General features: G+C 35.6%; 1 protein-coding gene across 1 annotated transcript in view; it reads right to left on the bottom strand.

The window, feature by feature from the left end:
- DSG4 (desmoglein 4) overlaps positions 1-18,681 on the bottom strand; it is a 52,269-nt gene that overhangs the window by 12,611 nt on the left and 20,977 nt on the right. The window contains exons 3-11 of the mRNA XM_008582062.1: positions 18,271-18,402; positions 16,271-16,426; positions 15,767-15,911; positions 12,471-12,637; positions 11,926-12,060; positions 10,537-10,722; positions 4,759-5,030; positions 3,390-3,529; positions 169-387 (exon numbers count right to left, since the gene is read on the bottom strand). Of these exons, the coding sequence (XP_008580284.1) occupies positions 169-387; positions 3,390-3,529; positions 4,759-5,030; positions 10,537-10,722; positions 11,926-12,060; positions 12,471-12,637; positions 15,767-15,911; positions 16,271-16,426; positions 18,271-18,402 (1,552 nt within the window). The remainder of the gene's footprint in view (positions 1-168; positions 388-3,389; positions 3,530-4,758; positions 5,031-10,536; positions 10,723-11,925; positions 12,061-12,470; positions 12,638-15,766; positions 15,912-16,270; positions 16,427-18,270; positions 18,403-18,681) is intronic.

Raw genomic sequence — 18,681 nt, 5'->3', positions numbered from 1 at the left:
GAATAGTTTGATAAAAATACTCTGTGCTCCACATGAAATTTTTTTTATTAATGTAAATATGGCAAGAATTATGGAAACAGAGATAGCATTACTAAATGACTCGACTAATTATTTGGTAATCGTTTCACTTTTGGACTTAGAGTATGAGCACGTTTACATTCCACTTACCATTTATTGATCTGATATCCCACATGTCAGCTGTCCCTGGTGGCTGATCAGCAACACAGAAGGTAAAGGGGGACCCATAGGAATGATCACTAACAAATATAAGGACTGATGGGGAGGAAATGCAGATGCTTCTTTTTTCTGGAAAAATCTCTGGACAGTAATTGTTGACGTCAGGAACCTCGACACATATGGTTCCCGTAGCCGTTTTCCCAGAGCCATCTGAAACAGTAGTGTCATGGGTGTTAGCATAAGTGGTGTCGGGGGAAAATCACTAACAAATATAAGGACTGATGGGGAGGAAATGCAGATGCTTCTTTTTTCTGGAAAAATCTCTGGACAGTAATTGTTGACGTCAGGAACCTCGACACATATGGTTCCCGTAGCCGTTTTCCCAGAGCCATCTGAAACAGTAGTGTCATGGGTGTTAGCATAAGTGGTATCGGGGGAAAATTCTTTCTAATACCCTGTGATGATGCCACAGCATATGGGAACAGTAGGAGCGACTCATGAGGCATGACAGGTTCCTGCCTCCTTCAATAACCTGAAGTCACTCATGCATTTGCATGCGACCTTCCAATCACACTGGCTTCTTTTAAGTTCTTCCAACAAGTTTTTTCCTAACTCAGAACTCTCGTGCATTTTGTTTCCTCTTCCTAAAATGTTTTCATCCTCATTTCATTCTGCTAATACCTGCACATCCTAAAACAATTCTTTCTAATACCCTGTGATGATGCCACAGCATATGGGAACAGTAGGAGCGACTCATGAAGCATGACAGGTTCCTGCCTCCTTCAACAACCTGAAGTCACTCATGCATTTGCATGCGACCTTCCAGTCACACTGGCTTCTTTTAAGTTCTTCCAACAAGTTTTTTCCTAACTCAGAACTCTCGTGCATTTTGTTCCCTCTTCCTAAAATGTTTTCATCCTCATTTCATTCTGCTAATACCTGCACATCCTAAAATGGAAAATTAAATGTCCTTCCTCAGAGAAGGTTTACTGCTTTCTCTTTTCACCCTGTCCCCATAAATCAGACTCCCACACGAACTTACAGCCTTCTATTCAGGATGCTTATTGAGCTCTGTATTTGCAGAAATAACCACAATGGAAATTAATAATTATTTGTTTATGTTTTTCTTTCTGTTTTCTCTGTTGATTTTAATTATGTCCATTAGTTGCTATTTCTCTCTAAAATGGCACTTTTGAAAGCAAATGTTAATTTATTAATTTTTTTTAATACTCCATTTGAAACACATTTTTGGTTAGTGTAATTTATTAGAAAGGGCAGAGAACTAAGAGTTAGGAGTCTGGGCTTTTAGTCAACTTTTCTAATCTATTTTCTGTCACAGTGAATAAAGAATTGTTTTTACCTTGCAAGGAGCCTTAGTTTCTCATTTGTAAACTAGAACATTATCCTTTCTAGGGTACATCATAGTTTACTAGGTCATTTTCTGAGAAGTTAATAAACTTCTTTTTGAGATGTTTTCTGTATGCCTACATGGTGAAATTATTGAGTTAATTGAATGATGATAAGCCAAAAGCCTATTCACACGCTACATAATTTTGTATTGTATGTTCTTATACCCTATTCAGCACTGGACTTCCTAGACGAAAGAGTCTATTTTATTTCGTCTCTCATTAGAGAGACATCAGATTATCCCCAGATTGTTTTATTTGTCATTCTCTGGTACTCTGTGGATTTCTTATGACCTTGCAACATGGCAAGCAAAGCTTCTGCTTACAGCATTTGCTCCCTGGTGGAGTTTGCTGTACATAGAGCTCTGCCTCTTCACCCGAGGGCCGTGCCAGTGCAGATACTCTGCTTGGAAAGCTCTGTGCCAGTGCAGATACTCTGCTTGGAAAGCTCTGTGCCAGTGCAGATACTCTGCTTGGAAAGCTCTGTGCCAGCGCAGATACTCTGCTTGGAAAGCTCTGTGCCAGTGCAGATACTTTGGCGAATAAACAAGGAGCCCTGTTTTTAATTTTCTCTTGGTACATTTTGATAACACTTTTTCTTTTCATTCACTTGAAATGACTAATTTTTTGTTCTAGTTTTTGAAGATTTTCACCTATGACTGAAAGGCAAACATAGGGTGCAATCAACATGGTTTTCTGGAATATCGATAATAAATAAGACAATATTATTTATATAACTGACTCAGATGTTAGAAGTACTTTTTCTTTTCATTCACTTGAAATGACTAATTTTTTGTTCTAGTTTTTGAAGATTTTCACTTATGACTGAAAGGCAAACATAGGGTGCAATCAACATGGTTTTCTGGAATATTGATAATAAATAAGACAATATTATTTATATAACTGACTCAGATGTTAGAAGTCCCCCCCCACAACATGAGGACCAGAATGTATAGATCATAATTGCTTGGGCTTTATCATGGTTTCTTTTTCATCTTTTGCTGCTCATTTATCTTTCACTTCGTTTGGCTACTGTAAAAGTCAGATATAAACTTCATGCAAACCCACAGTATCTATCTGTTTTTCTACTTTCCTGGTTACTGACCTTTCTCCGTTGTTTTGTTCTGTAGCAGCTGGTTTCCTAGGCACGGCTTCAGAGAATCATTAACTATTGATAAACAAAGTCCTGTTGCTGCTCACCAAGAGGAATGCTTTATAGATTTTCCCACATGAGAAGTGGCTCAATTATGAGTTAATTCCATGCATCTATCTGCACTTTTAATTTGGATCTTGCATTTGGAATAACCTTGTGCTTTCATAGGCAATGCGTCTAATCAAGCGACACTCACACAGGCCTCTCACTGTAGCTCAGTCTTAGCGCCTCTAAAATAACTATATTCTTGTGGACACTGCCTCCCCCACAGGTGATCCCAAAATGAACTTTGTGCCCAGCTTGTAGCTCTTATTTAAGTAAACATTCCTAACATACTCTACAAGTGGGATCAGTCATACCCAAGAGATTAGGTCATAAACCGAAACTAAATTTTTACATATTTTAACTTTTATGTTTTATGATGTAAGCTACATACAATTTTTTTTTGAAGTAGGAGAAATAAATTATGGCTTAAGTGTAAATTATGGTTATAACTATAATTAAGTTTGGTTCTTAAAATAAGGTGTTTAGAACTTTTCATAAATCTTACACTGTGACATATTTTGAGGACTCAAATATCAACATTTTAATAATGTTAATAATATTTAATATAATAGTACTAATATTAAAATACCCCAAATAAACTTTCTTACCATCTATAGCCAGGATCTCTGCTGTGTATATCCCATTGGTAATATATTTTGACTTCTTATCAAATTCCCTAGAAAATTGTATCTCACCAGTCCTTGAATCAACTTTTAACCAGTTGCCTGCATCATGTCCTATGATATACCTGTTTTTAAATAAATAAGCTCATCATTATGATTTTATAAAAGTTAGTACTTCAGTTACATAAGAGCTACAATGTGGTTAACATATATTGCCATATATTGTGTGTGTGCTTTATAGTGATAATTGTCTTGGTTTATAAATACGTACATATTAATAAAAATCCAATGTTAAATATATTCATATACAGGTTCAAAACAGATTTTTAAAATTTCATCATTCTTACTTTTCTAGGTCTTTGTATAATTGTTAATAAAAATGTGTGAGGTTTATTTATTAAATCAGAGTAATATTCTTTATTCACCTCATTGTTGGTCTGTTCAGGGGCTTGTTCAGCTTGTCTATCTAGGTCTTGTTATAGATAATTAATTTAAAGTGGTTAACCTAATTGGAAGAAGTTCTGGTCTCTGAACCAGGCATGATTTCAAGTCTTCATTTCATTTGTCTGACATCCTTTTTCCCCACCCCATACTGACAGACTTCATAATTTTTGCTGCCTGTCAACTTGTTAGCTGACTAAATAATTAAAACTGTTAACATCAAAATAATTTATAAGTCAACTGACTTTTTTAACTCCAAAAATATTGGGAGAAAGAAAAGGAGAGAGAGAAGGGAAAGATGTAGAGAAGACTTATATATTTCACTGTAGATATTTTCAGAGTATTTTATACAGTTTGCATTCGTGTATAATCTGTGTACCTAGTGCCCCTAATACCTACCTTTCAGTTTCTCCTGTTCTGACTTTCTTTATTCTTATCAAATTTCTAAACACCTGTGTTTTAGCTTCTTCCATTGTTTTTTTCCTCTTAGGTTAAGCAGAGGGTTGAATTTAGTCTCAAAGTCATAGATAACACAGATTTTAAGAATATAAGCAGTGACTCATCTTTTATGATGTTTTATTCAGCCCAGGTCCAGGGTAGTGCAACTGACCACAAAAGATCAGAGACTTCACAGAGTAATTTAGGCAGCTCTTTGATCTTACAATTGCTGCCTGGGCACAATTACTGTTCTAACCAGTTGGAGATCTTATATTCTCTAAAGCACTATTAGAATTCTAAGAATATTTCAAATACTGTAATAGTCTTCTAAAACAAATAAACAAAACAAACAAGCAAACAAGAAAGCAAAACAAAACTCCAGAAGTTTTACAATTCACATAAAATAGCATATACTACATGAATCAACACTGAACCAAACCATGCCACGTTAACATGAACAAAGTATTTGTAGTACCTGACATTTGTTGCAGGATTTCCTGTGTCCAAATCTATGGCTGTATATGTGCCAAGCACATAATTCAGTAAAGAATCTCCTTTTATTCCTTCTTGCACATTAAAAGTCATAGAACTTGGATGAAATGTGGGTCCTTCTCTTACATTAACAATCTGTATTCTCACAGGGGTTGAGTGCATTCGAAATTGAGAAGCAACTGAGTGGTGAAATTCAGCTTGGTTTTTAACTCCAATACTAAGATGAATATTAGGCACTTGTTCGTAATCCAGCATCTGAAATGAAAGAAAGTAAAACACTCTGAAACAGCAAAAGACTCTCTTTTGATAGAATAGGAAGCCACGGTAAGCAAGCCACGCACTAGATAAAGTCTAGGAGCCATGCAATTTAGATTTTGAATTGAAAAAATTTCACTTATTAATGCATTTGGTATTTTAGACATATTATTCTCTATCTTTTGGCATAATCAAGTATGTAGGTTGCTATGGTTTGAATGTCCCCCCAAGCTCATGTTGGAGCTTGATGCCCATTGTAACAATGTTAAGAGGGTGGGAAACCCAGTTATGGTACTTGAAAGGTGGGGCCTTTAAGGGACGATTGGATTGTGAGGACTATGCCCTTGTGAATGGATTAATTCATTCATGAATTAACGGGTTATCAGGGAATAGAATGGTGGCTTTATAAGGAGAGCAAGTGAGCATGTAAAAATGCTCTTGTGATTCTTGCCATGTGATAATCTGCATTGTTGTGGACTCTGCTGAGTGCCGCCACCAAGAAAAAAGTCCTCACCAAATGTGGCCCCCTGGACCTTGGACTTCCCAGCTGCCAAAACTGTAAGAAATAATTTTATTTTCTCATAAACTACCAGTTTCAGTGTAAGCAATAGAAAAAATGGACTAATACATAGGTCATTTAAGCCTGCAACTTTTAACTGGAATCAAATTTTAGAGTTTTGGACTTTTTATATAAAAAACATTGAAATAAATAATGATTTTCTTTCCAAATGGGATGTTTATGAAAAATAAAAAATAAATTTAGAATGAAATAAAAAATATCCACAACTATTGAGTGAATAAATAGGACACAGATTTTCTTTGTAGAATTTACATTTGAGAATCTCTTGAAAGTATAATCAACAGAATAAAGAAGTCAATGTAATTCAACCTGTAATTATGTTTTTAAATGATGCAAACAACTTCTAAAGAATTCATGATTATTATAGTCAGCCCTAAACTGTAATTTAATTGCGTTGGGTCTGGTGGACAAGAACCCTCCTTTGCAGGGCACAGTCAAATAAGTAAATACTTGGCCCAGAGAAAAGTCACCTTTGAAATGGGTTTCCTGGATAAAAGATGAATAGAATCTTTTGATCCATAATGGTTGATGTGGTGACATGAAAAGTCAAAGGTGAAAAAGCAGTTGTAGAAAAGGGAGTGCAATGTCTGTTTAGATGGTGAAACATTAGAAGTGTTCTGGAAGCTAATGTAAGCATCATTTGCTACACATATTACCAGCAACAGAAGGCAAGATATCAATGCCTTATCAGCAGGATTCTGAGATAAATCTCTGCTTCTGGGGGAAATTCCATGACATCCTAAGTGTTTTCTTAGATTTTAGAGTTAAATTCTTTAGAAGAGCTGATAAGACAGAAATATTCTCAGAAATTCATTTGGGTTCCTGTTTGCAGGTGACTTGGAAGCTAATGTAAGCATCATTTGCTACACATATTACCAGCAACAGAAGGCAAGATATCAACGCCTTATCAGCAGGATTCTGAGATAAATCTCTGCTTCTCGGGGAAATTCCATGACATCCTAAGTGTTTTCTTAGATTTTAGAGTTAAATTCTTTAGAAGAGCTGATAAGACATAAATATTCTCAGAAATTCATTTGGGTTCCTGTTTGGAGGTGACCCAGCTGCCTCACTGGAATTTCAGCTAAAACTTCTGAGGTTTAGGATTTTAATTGCTTTTATACATCAATTCACAGTTGTCCATATAATATCAAGTCCACTGGTCCACATAATGGACAAGTCAACATGATACCTAGCACAGAGGTGAGTATGAATTATGTACTAAAAACTGAATTTTCAATAGGAAGAGATCCCTTTTCTACAACTCAATTTTTATTTTTTAGAATTCCATGTTACTTCAAATAAATAAAAAAATCTAAGAACCTCTATTCTTTTTTTTGTTTGTTTGTTTGACTGGTAAGGGGCTTGCAACCACCGGCATGGTGTTGTCTGCACCACGCTCAGCCAATGAGTGCACTGGCCATCCCTATATAGGATCTGAACCCACGGCTTCGGTGCTACCAGTGCCGCACTCTCCCGAGTGAGTCATGGGGCCTGCCCTAAGAACCTCTATTCCGACACAGTAGTTTCCTGGGGTTTTCTTACGTATACTTGCAAAAGCACTCTATAGATACACATTAATATGAGTCTAAAGTTCTTTCAATTATAGTAATTCACAGAATCTAGGGACAGGAAATTGGTTGAGAGCCAATCTTCCCTATAGCAGGGAAGATTACAAAAGGCAAATAGAGGAAAGGCACAAAGTCACTCATTCATTCTTTGCAAGAGGGGCCCTTTACCAATGATTTTATTATTGTGTCTGGAGGGCAGGGGTCTGCGAAGAGCAATAAAAACAATGGTTTGCCCTGGAGTCTCCTCTTGGAATGAATTGAGAGGCTGGAAAAACTCAATTTTTCCACAATCGAGGGGTATCTCTTAACAAGGATACATAGATGTGTGTTAGATCAGGTGGGGCCTAGCCTGTGGAGAGGATCTCAAAGTGAAGATCTCAAAATGAAGATGAACCCTCAGAGATGGATTTGTCTTCCGGAAAGTTTTTGTTTCAATGAATTTTAGTACAGAAGCTAAGCTAGATTTGCACACCCAGGGTTTTTTTTTTGTCTAATTTGATATGGCACTGTTAATCCTAGGAGGACACTGGTTCATTCTGGAACTGAAAATAAAACAGGGAGGAGCTTAGAAGTATGCATCCAAAAGGAATACGTGATAGCAGTTTTTCCATGTCAGGCAACTGAAAAATGGTTAAATATCTGCCAGAATGTGTATATTTTGCTTTCTAGGAAGGAATATTTTCTGGTACAAATGTGCTGAAATAGACCAGCAGGGCACACACAGCTGGAAAGGAGTTTCAATGGTGAACAGACTCGAAATAAAATACTTGGGGTGCTAGTTATTTCCTAAGACCTGTTTTACTGGCCCCCGATTACATGGTGAGGCACAGATGTGGCAGTTAAATATGACTTTGGAATCAGAGATATGGCTGGTTCATGTTTGAGTCGTTCACCATCTGGGGGAACTGAAACAAGTTAGTTCCCTCTTTGGTTCTGTTTCACTTTCTTTAAAAAAGAAATCACTCTTTTCTTCCTAGAGTTGTGAGGATTAAATGAGGTATTATGTGTAAAGCCTGTATACACACAATATAACACAATAGCTGGTGTTTAGTGATTGCATAATAAACATTAGTTAGAATTATTATAAAAATAGAGAACCAATACTTCTTTGTTAGAATTCCAATTGGGTAGTATTTTGCTTTTCTTTTAATGTGGAAGTGAATGTGTATATATATACACATTTATATTTATGTCTTTTAATAATAAACATTAGTTAGAATTATTATAAAAATAGAGAACCAATACTTCTTTGTTAGAATTCTAATTGGGTAGTATTTTGCTTTTCTTTTAATGTGGAAGTGAATGTGTATATATATACACATTTATATTTATGTCTTTTGTTAGTATTTCCATACACATATCTCAATAAATACCAAAGGAAGGTTATTATCAAAAGAGAGATTCTTGATTTTCTGAGAGATTTTCTCTCGTTAAACTATAAGTTCCTCGAGAACAGGGGCCATGTCTCATTCTCCATATTGTCAGCATATGGCAATTCTCAATCAATTTTTGTTTAATTGAATCATTTGTAATGTCCTTAGATTAAAAAAACGGTTATATAGAACTTGGTCAAAAGCCTATTCCTGAGGGACCAGTTTCCATCGGTTAAGTGGTGGCTTTAATGAAAATGGAGAGGGACACGGGAGCATTAGTGACTAATGCATTTGGAATGAGTGTCTGACCACCGGCTGTTGAAAATGCCAAAGCCTGGGAAAATTACATGTATGTTCTCCAAAATAGATAGTTCTTTTGGCTATGTACTATTAAGATTTCAAATTTTATTTTAATTGACTTTTCATATTATTTTGATGTTTTTAAGCATTTCTTTTCTTGTTTTCTTAAGAGACTTGGAAAGTTATCATCCAGGAAAAACAGGCAGATGCTTTGTTTACACAATATCTAATACTACCTTGACAAATTTTTCATAAAATCGACTAAGTTTTTTGGGCAATTGAGTAAGTACACCTTTAAAAAATATATAGCTATCACAGAAGACACATTATATAAGTCATAGATAGTGCATTGCCTGCACTGTTAATATGTTTTTTTATTTTTCATTTTTATAATTTTGTGGAGAAATTATGAATTATGCTACCAAGTTTAGTGACTTCCACTTGGCTGGGATCTACACCATTAGTTTCAGGTAAACATCATTGTCAACACTATCCTCAAAGTTTTGTGAGTCTCTCCTATCTTCCGGACACTGGGCCAAGTGCTTAGGATAGAAAAATATTAGAGATGAGTTGTTTATGTGCACAATTCTTACTATTATTTTAGTAGTAGTAGTTTCATAAATTAATATACCACATGATTTCAGTGTGCATGGTTGTGTTTTGATGGTAAAGTAGTAATACTTTAAAAACTGCTCCAGAGACTTGAAAAAGACAAGAGAAAGCCTCAGTGAATAAATAATACATTTTCATCAGGTAAAGACTAAATGGCTTCCTAATATTCTATCCAAAAAAATTTCACAATCACTTGAATAGATAAAAGTAGTAACAGAACTGAGTAATTCCAATCACGCTGTGTGCCAAGCTAAATGTGTGTGTGTGTCAGTGTTTATTTTTATAGGTGTAAGTGTTGCTTATGTTGTGAGTCCCAATTTACTTTGAGAAAAAATAATAATGTTCCCCTTATTACATTAATGTTGATTTAAATCCTATTGCCTTGTGGTTTTATTTGTTTCTAATTTGTAAATTTTTAGATTTGATTGTTGCCATGAAGTAAAAGCAAGTATTTTAAGAAAAATTATCTATATGAAAAAGTCAAACCCTGTAGTTCAGTATTCAGTGTTCCCAGCAGAGCACCCCTATGTGAATACTCCACTACCGCCCCACAGGTTTGCTCACCATGCCCTGAACAGGCTTCTCGTTTTCTCACATCTGAGTGTTTGCTCATTTTATGACTCACATTAGCAATCTCAGTTGTAAGATCTTGCTTAAACCTTCCCCACATAAAACCTTTTCAGGCAAATCTAGCCCAGGAGGACCTCACCTTCTCTTATCTCATTAATTATTTCATATTTCACTCATTTGGCAATTAACTATACTTTACATCATAGCATCTATACTACTATTTATTATATTGTTAAATCTCACACATTATCTAACTTGGGGGTGCTTACCTTATCTTCCCAACTAGATATTGGGCACTGTGAGAACAAAACAGCATATTTTTCTTGGAAATAAATATTATGTTTCTGGGCAGGAGGGCTTAGATTGACATAGTACTTTACTTAGGATGCTTGTCAATATAAGCAATATTCAAGGTTATGGCATACTGTTTTGAAGGTAGATTCTATCTCTAAGAGTCACTTAAAACTTTTTTGGAAGAAAATATTACAGAGTCCATACAGTACCTTGACGACTTTCAAAATGCCTTCATTGGTTTGGGGGTCTGTTTGAATATCAAACCAATTCCCCTCATTTCCTGAGAGAATTAAATATTTTGCCAACCAATTATCGGTGCCTTCTTCATCAAGATCAATTGCTTGTAATCGTATTAGTTCTGAACTTAAACAATTCTCTTCAATACTTGCTGAGTACTGAAATGACATAGATAAATTTTATAACCAATGAATTTTCAAAAGAAGGATATTTACTAATACATAATCATCACTTAAAATACTAACAACAAACTATGTCAGTGATTTTTGCACCATTATTAAATGTCATACGCCCAATCAGAAATACAAGAATAAAATGATTTTAAGATAGTAAAACTGATTTTCATGTGCTGTATGTGAAATCAAGGTCAAACTGGCACTTTATTTTTCTTGCTTATTTTTAATTTCTTTTACTCCTTTTTTTTAGACATGTGATCAGATGTTTTTTTTGTAAAGGACCAGATAGTAAATATATTAGGCTTTTCTCTATGTGAGAATCTGTGTTGCATCTGTAGCCGTCCCTCTGAATTGTGGGTTCCACATGCATGGATTTAACCAACTGTGGATTGACAGTATTTGGGGAAAAAAAATTACATCTGCACTAACATGTACAAATCTTTTTTCTGGTCATTATTCCCTCAACAATACAGTATAACAGCTATTTATACAGCATTTACATTGTGTTAGGTATTATAAGTAACCTAGAAATGATTTAAAGTATACAGGAAAATGTGCAAGTTATATGCAAACATTATGCCTTTTTATATCAGAGACTTTGAGCGTCTGCTGGTTTTGGTGTCCGTGGGAGGTCCTAGAACCAATCTCCTGTGGATACCGAGGGAGGACTGTACTCATCTTTGTTTTGCAGCACAAAACAGCCAGAGCCATAGACAGCACGTAAAGAAATGAGCATGGCTGTGGTCCAATAAAACAGATATTTACCAAAAAGGCAGCAAGGCAGATTTAGCCATGCTATTTTGGATTTTATGCTGTTTTATGCTTAAAGATAAAAAATGGAAGTTGAGACTGTTTGGGACTCTGGCAGAATTAGTTCAGCAAATTATGAGGCATATACAAATTCATCACTGGTTCTATGTTATTCCCACAGTTATAGCAACACATTTCCAAATTTCTACTCCACATACAGTATGTGGAGTAGATAGTTCATTACTTTCACAGAGGTCTGCTTGGAATAGTGAGTCAAAGATAAACACACAATATGAAAGTGTTATAAGAAATTCCAAGGTTTATACAGCAAAGCTGAATACATCCATACACGTAACCGAAATGGGATCATGAACTAGCAGGAAAGCAAATCAATTATTGACACTTATGGAAAAAGGATTATGAGTCACAACTTACTGAAGTTTTCTCTAAAGTGGGGAAATTATCGTTGACATCTAAAACCTTGATTCTACAGTCACACTCGGAAGACAGTCCATCTGCAGCTCCATCCCGATCTGAGCCCCTCACAAGTAGGTTGTACATACTGTGTTGCTTAATGAAGATGAAAAAGAATTGTAAGACTTAGGTCTTGTCTTGAATAAAACCCAACACAATCCAATGCTGCTACTTCTCTTTGTTTTATATACACATCAAATGAAATCTATACAATTGAGCTTTTAATTTTCATCAAAACTGATTGGATTATTTTTCCTTCCTTCCTTTTACATTGGAATAAGGACACACATGAATCATTTTATCTTCATCTTTTCAAAATTGAATTCTTTATTTCTTATGATTCATTCATGAAATCTATACAATTGAGCTTTTAATTTTCATCAAAACTGATTGGATTATTTTTCCTTCCTTTTACATTGGAATAAGGACACACATGAATCATTTTATCTTCATCTTTTCAAAATTGAATTCTTTATTTCTTATGATTCATTCATAGAAGGTTTTACCTCTCTGTCAAGGAAACTGGACAGCGTGCGGACTTCTCCTGTGTACCTGTTCACCATGAACATAGGTGCACCTGCAGGCTCCTGGGAGATGATCTTGTAGGCAATTTTAGAATTCAGGTGATTTTCTTCATCTGCATCTGTGGCACTTAACTTTACTACCAGTGCATCTAGAAATGAAGATGAAGGGGGAGAATGGTTGGGGCTCTGGTAGAATTAATTCAGCAAATCATTAGGTATAAGAAGAAAGAGTGGTTGGCCTCCTGAATTCTCTCTGTTTGAATCCATGAGAATCTATTACCATAACTTTCACCTGTACCAGTGATTACAAAAATAGTGATTCTATAAGATCTTTTACTATTTATAGAATACTTTCATTCCTTAAATAATTAAATGGTAAATTAGTTGCAAAATATAGCTCTTTTTAATGTATGAAAAAGTTCAATACATTTTTTAATCATAAAGCTGAAGAAACCTATTTTATCAGTTTTGTTTTTGCCATGGTCTTATGAAATTATTCCAAAATGCTTAATTAGAAAAGACTGTAGCTTAATTAAATTTGATGTTGTAATTATTTATTGAGTACCTATATTCTAGATAATTACTATTGGTTGCATTGGAAGATAACAGCCACCATGAACATAGGTGCACCTGCAGGCTCCTGGGAGATGATCTTGTAGGCAATTTTAGAATTCAGGTGATTTTCTTCATCTGCATCTGTGGCACTTAACTTTACTACCAGTGCATCTAGAAATGAAGATGAAGGGGGAGAATGGTTGGGGCTCTGGTAGAATTAATTCAGCAAATCATTAGGTATAAGAAGAAAGAGTGGTTGGCCTCCTGAATTCTCTCTGTTCGAATCCATGAGAATCTATTACCATAACTTTCAGCTGTACCAGGGATTACAAAAATAGTGATTCTATAAGATCTTTTACTATTTATAGAATACTTTCATTCCTTAAATAATTAAATGGTAAATTAGTTGCAAAATATAGCTCTTTTTAATGTATGAAAAAGTTCAATACATTTTTTAATCATAAAGCTGAAGAAACCTATTTTATCAGTTTTGTTTTTGCCATGGTCTTGTGAAATTATTCCAAAATGTTTAATTAGAAAAAACTGTAGCTTAATTAAATTTGATGTTGTAATTATTTATTGAGTACCTATATTCTAGATAATTACTATTGGTTGCATTGGAAGATAACAGCACTTTACCAAACAGCCAAAACAATATAATTATTGAAAAGGTGATTTGTCCATAGGAATATAAGAAGTTCTTAATTATTTATAGGGACAAAGAACAGGCATCCTAGGCCAATCCCCAAGGACATCAGTCCACGGGGCCGATATTCCAAAGTTGTCAGGTCCCTGGCATTCTTTTTCTTCCAGCCAGGTCTCAAAGTGAAAAACTCTAGCACAGAGAACCAGGAGCCCCTTGAATAAAAAGTGCTAGGGTTCATGGAATTCGCAGTTTATGAAAGTGCACCCTCGCCTTGTAGCCGTGTGTTCAGAAACTATCTTCACATGAGGAAGAATTTACAAAGCTGGTAATCAGCAACCAAAAGGACTTGGTTGTGGGTTTCACCTTCTTTTCCTTTACCAAGTATTATTGAGAAAGCAAAGGTGGACTTTGGATTTCCTTTCTCTGCTTTGCTTCTCTTTGACTCTATGTCCTCCCAGCCTATGTCAAAAAAACAAAAAAACAAAAACAAGCAAAAAAACCCCACAAAACATTTTCTGTTTATCTGCCATTCTTCTGAAATTTAAACTTATTTTTTCTATTATTTTCCTTTGCAAAATATAGCTCTTTTTAATGTATGAAAAAGTTCAATACATTTTTTAATCATAAAGCTGAAGAAACCTATTTTATCAGTTTTGTTTTTGCCATGGTCTTGTGAAATTATTCCAAAATGTTTAATTAGAAAAAACTGTAGCTTAATTAAATTTGATGTTGTAATTATTTATTGAGTACCTATATTCTAGATAATTACTATTGGTTGCATTGGAAGATAACAGCACTTTACCAAACAGCCAAAACAATATAATTATTGAAAAGGTGATTTGTCCATAGGAATATAAGAAGTTCTTAATTATTTATAGGGACAAAGAACAGGCATCCTAGGCCAATCCCCAAGGACATCAGTCCACGGGGCCGATATTCCAAAGTTGTCAGGTCCCTGGCATTCTTTTTCTTCCAGCCAGGTCTCAAAGTGAAAAACTCTAGCACAGAGAACCAGGAGCCCCTTGAATAAAAAGTGCTAGGGTTCATGGAATTCGCAGTTTATGAAAGTGCACCCTCGCCTTGTAGCCGTGTGTTCAGAAACTATCTTCACATGAGGAAGAATTTACAAAGCTGGTAATCAGCAACCAAAAGGACTTGGTTGTGGGTTTCACCTTCTTTTCCTTTACCAAGTATTATTGAGAAAGCAAAGGTGGACTTTGGATTTCCTTTCTCTGCTTTGCTTCTCTTTGACTCTATGTCCTCCCAGCCTATGTCAAAAAAACAAAAAAACAAAAACAAGCAAAAAAACCCCACAAAACATTTTCTGTTTATCTGCCATTCTTCTGAAATTTAAACTTATTTTTTCTATTATTTTCCTCTAAATGCATGCAAAGGTATATGGGCAGACATAGACTTGAAAGGGAAAGGGATATTGCAGGACTGGGGAAGAAAGAGGCAGAAGGAAAAGACAGAAGAGAGAGGGAAGCAGCAACATAGGGAAAGCATAAGAACAGGAAGGAAAGAAGTTCAGGAAAACGAATACAAAGAGGAAAAGGGTATTGGAGTTGGAACTGAAATTAAGCGAGATGGAAAGAAATGAAAAAAATGAGAGAGCACAATGCAACTTGCTGTGTAGACTGTGAAGACTGATGCTTGCTCTCAGTGATTGGTCTGATGGGTGTAGCTGCGTCTGCATCTCTACCTCGTGTGGTTCAGCCAAGGATTTTAAGGAATAGACCAGAACAGAGCCTTTTTAAAAAACGTTTATGGTTTCTTCCTCAGTTTGCTCACTTGGATTAAAGTTAATCGTGAGCCTGTAACAGTCTCTGAGAAAGGTGCTAATGAGCACCTGCTAAATCACACGTACAGTATAAGACTCTTCCCCAAGTAAGAGGATATTTAGCATTTTAGATATGATTTTTTTTCTATCTCAGTTATGTTAGAATTTGTGGGGTTTGTTCAAAATACAAGTTTGCCTTTTTCTGTTCTTTAAATTACATGTATTTCAATCTTCTAAAGCTTTGACCAAGAGAAACAGACATGGAATAATGCAGAGAAGGAATGTCCTTCTACTCACTAGCGTCGCTGTTTTCTTCAATGCTGGTGGCGTACACGTTTTGTGTAAAGACCGGAGGGTTATCATTTATGTCCATGACTTTGACTCTAAGCTCAAGAGGCCTTTCTAAATCTTCACCCCGTGAATTCAGAGCCCGGCAATAGATCTGTGGAAAATTGAAAACAAACCTGTCTTTTTCCACCAAAGGAAATTAAATACCATGAAATTAAGCAACATGCCTGAAAATATATCTGAAAATATGCAGAGAAACAATTTTTACAGGGAATTCAGACTATATTACAGTTTAATAATTTAAATATCATCAAAGCATTTGATTGTGTGCACGTGCCACACACCAGAGAATCCTGAATTATAAACTTATTTTCATGCTCTTTCCGTCCCTGCAGGACTTTCATTTGGTTTCATCCACTGCATTTTATCAAAAGTAAGTCATAGTGATGAGATGATATTTTTTAAAGGGATGAAAAATAGTATGAATAAATGAAACATACGGCTGTGACTTACCAGGAAGAGTGGAGTGATCTCTCTGTCCACCACCGAAGTGATGTTAATTTCCCCAGTGCGAGGGTTAATGGTGAACACGCCATAAGGTGGTCGATCAATCCCTACCCCAGAGATTCGATATGTAATCTTCTGGTTCACTTCACAGTCTGAGCGAATCTATGAGGAAAATGGCTAGGATTGTGATCTCATTTAGAGAAAATCATGAACTTCAGAGTGTGGTGAAATGAGAAGGAAATGACTTTCATAGCCAGATAGGCTTTGAATTGAAACCCGGCACCGCCATGACTTAGCCCTGTATGATCATGCAAAACACACTTAACTTCACCAGCACATTTCATAGTGGGGACAATACCACCTATGCCATAGGCTGTTGTGGGGATTGCATGAGGTAACATATATATAGCCCCAGCCTAATGTATATGTGCATTTGGCACATACACACTTGATGCTAGATTATTATTATTAACCATACATTGTTCAAGTCACTGATTTTTCTTTTTGCATCTAAAGAGTTTGACAAAAGACAATATTTACTATTTCTTTAAAGAAAATTTGTGTCATATTAATATGTACCCTGCCTAGACTTGGGTCTGAGATTTAGTCAAAGTGGTAGATAAATTGAGAAAATCAGAAGAGAAATATGGAATTTAGAGATAGTGGTAATAACTTTAGAAATTTAAACCTATTGTATCACTTTCCTGCTGAATAGATTTTTGGCAAATATTCTGCCATATTCATTTTGTTTTAATAGTTTTATATTTATTGCTGATAAATTTAAACTAAAATAGTTTAAATTTTGAAGTCTCACTTATACACTAAAGATAAGAACATTCACTAAAATATTGATTTGTTACCCAAACATCCATAATTAAATTGCACAGATGGAGATACAACTTTGGCTAGGTGAACCCTAATCCTTTATACATAGAAGAATAACCCACCGCCCGATGCATAGAAAAAGAAAAGAATATACAATATAAGTGAGATAACATAAAGCTACAGCTATGAGTTAAATTTAAATAATAAATTAAAAGTTTCCCCCAAATTTGAAAACTTCTGAGAGAGAATAAATCCCTTTTCTTGAGCTGAGGTTGTACATTTAACATCATTGCTGATACTTACTATATTTTTAATGCAGAGCTGTAAGGAATTCTGGTAGATAACTCTACTGTTGATTTCCTTAGTGGCCCAAGGCCAAGATGCCCAGACAGAGCTAGAGAAGCTGTTGATGTGAATCCTATCCTTTGTGGGTCAAATTATTACACATTCTTCTTTTAACTCCCCTTTCTCATTGATAGCCATTATTTGTGAAGGTCTTTTCAGACTCTCCTAGTTTCTGTATTAGAGATCTGGTGGAAACTTTTGACACTGTTCTTACTTTCTTAAAGTTCATTAGTCAAGAGCAGTAAGTGATAGCCATTATTTGTGAAGGTCTTTTCAGACTCTCCTAGTTTCTGTATTAGAGATCTGGTAGAAACTTTTGACACTGTTCTTACTTTCTTAAAGTTCATTAGTCAAGAGCAGTAAACGCTTGACTTTCTGGAGGGTCAGTCTTCAGACTATCACTATGTAAATACATTCCCTATCACATATACAGGCAGTAATGAACACAACACAAATGGATGGACGTAGCCCAGTTGGGCTGGAGATCTATGTTTTTCTTCTAGGATCACTTGCCACTCCCCTGCTCTGTGTCGGCCCTCAGAACATGATCTTCAAATCAGTGGCTCAGCAATGTGAGCAAATGACTACATGCCATCCTCTTAAGTCACTGTGAGCTGTGAAGCCTGCAAATCCTGGAAATATTTGAGAATCTTCCTGCCGGCTCTGTGTCGGCCCTCAGAACATGATCTTCAAATCAGTGGCTCAGCAATGTGAGCAAATGAATACATGCCATCCTCTTAAGTCACTGTGAGCTGTGAAGCCTGCAAATCCTGGAAATATTTGAGAATCTTCCTGCCATGCAAAAGCATTTGTTATCAGCTTGTTTTGTCACTTACTCTGGCAATCGGATTCCTCTTTGAGTTGTCTTCTCCTTCTCGACAGGCTGTGGCAAACTTGACCCACTCTCGTTTTTGTCTTCTGACAGTTTGCCATTTTGTAGTGCCGTTTTCAATGTCTAATTCTTTCACCTTAAGCAAAATGTTCACGTTTCTTAGAGTGTTAGCACAATTGTACTTAGGACATTTATTTAACATTGTAAGGTGCATCCAGAAGAAACAATGGTATCAAATTTGAGGAACAAAGAAAGTTTTTACTAATTTGCAACTCTACATAGCTATGGCTTGGTCACCCCCAGCTACTACTTTGGAGTCATCTTACTTCTCACTGTGATTCTAATGAAACAAATTTTATTAGCTATGGGTAGAGCTCATGTTGTGCTAGACTACATAAGATGCTGTAGTTTTTTC

Source organism: Galeopterus variegatus, unplaced genomic scaffold, assembly GCF_000696425.1.
Source record: "Galeopterus variegatus unplaced genomic scaffold, G_variegatus-3.0.2 Scaffold2508, whole genome shotgun sequence".
NCBI classification, from domain to species: Eukaryota; Metazoa; Chordata; class Mammalia; order Dermoptera; family Cynocephalidae; genus Galeopterus; species Galeopterus variegatus.
The sequence above is the reverse complement of the archived record's forward strand: the minus strand, read 5'-3'. Positions and strand labels throughout refer to the sequence as shown.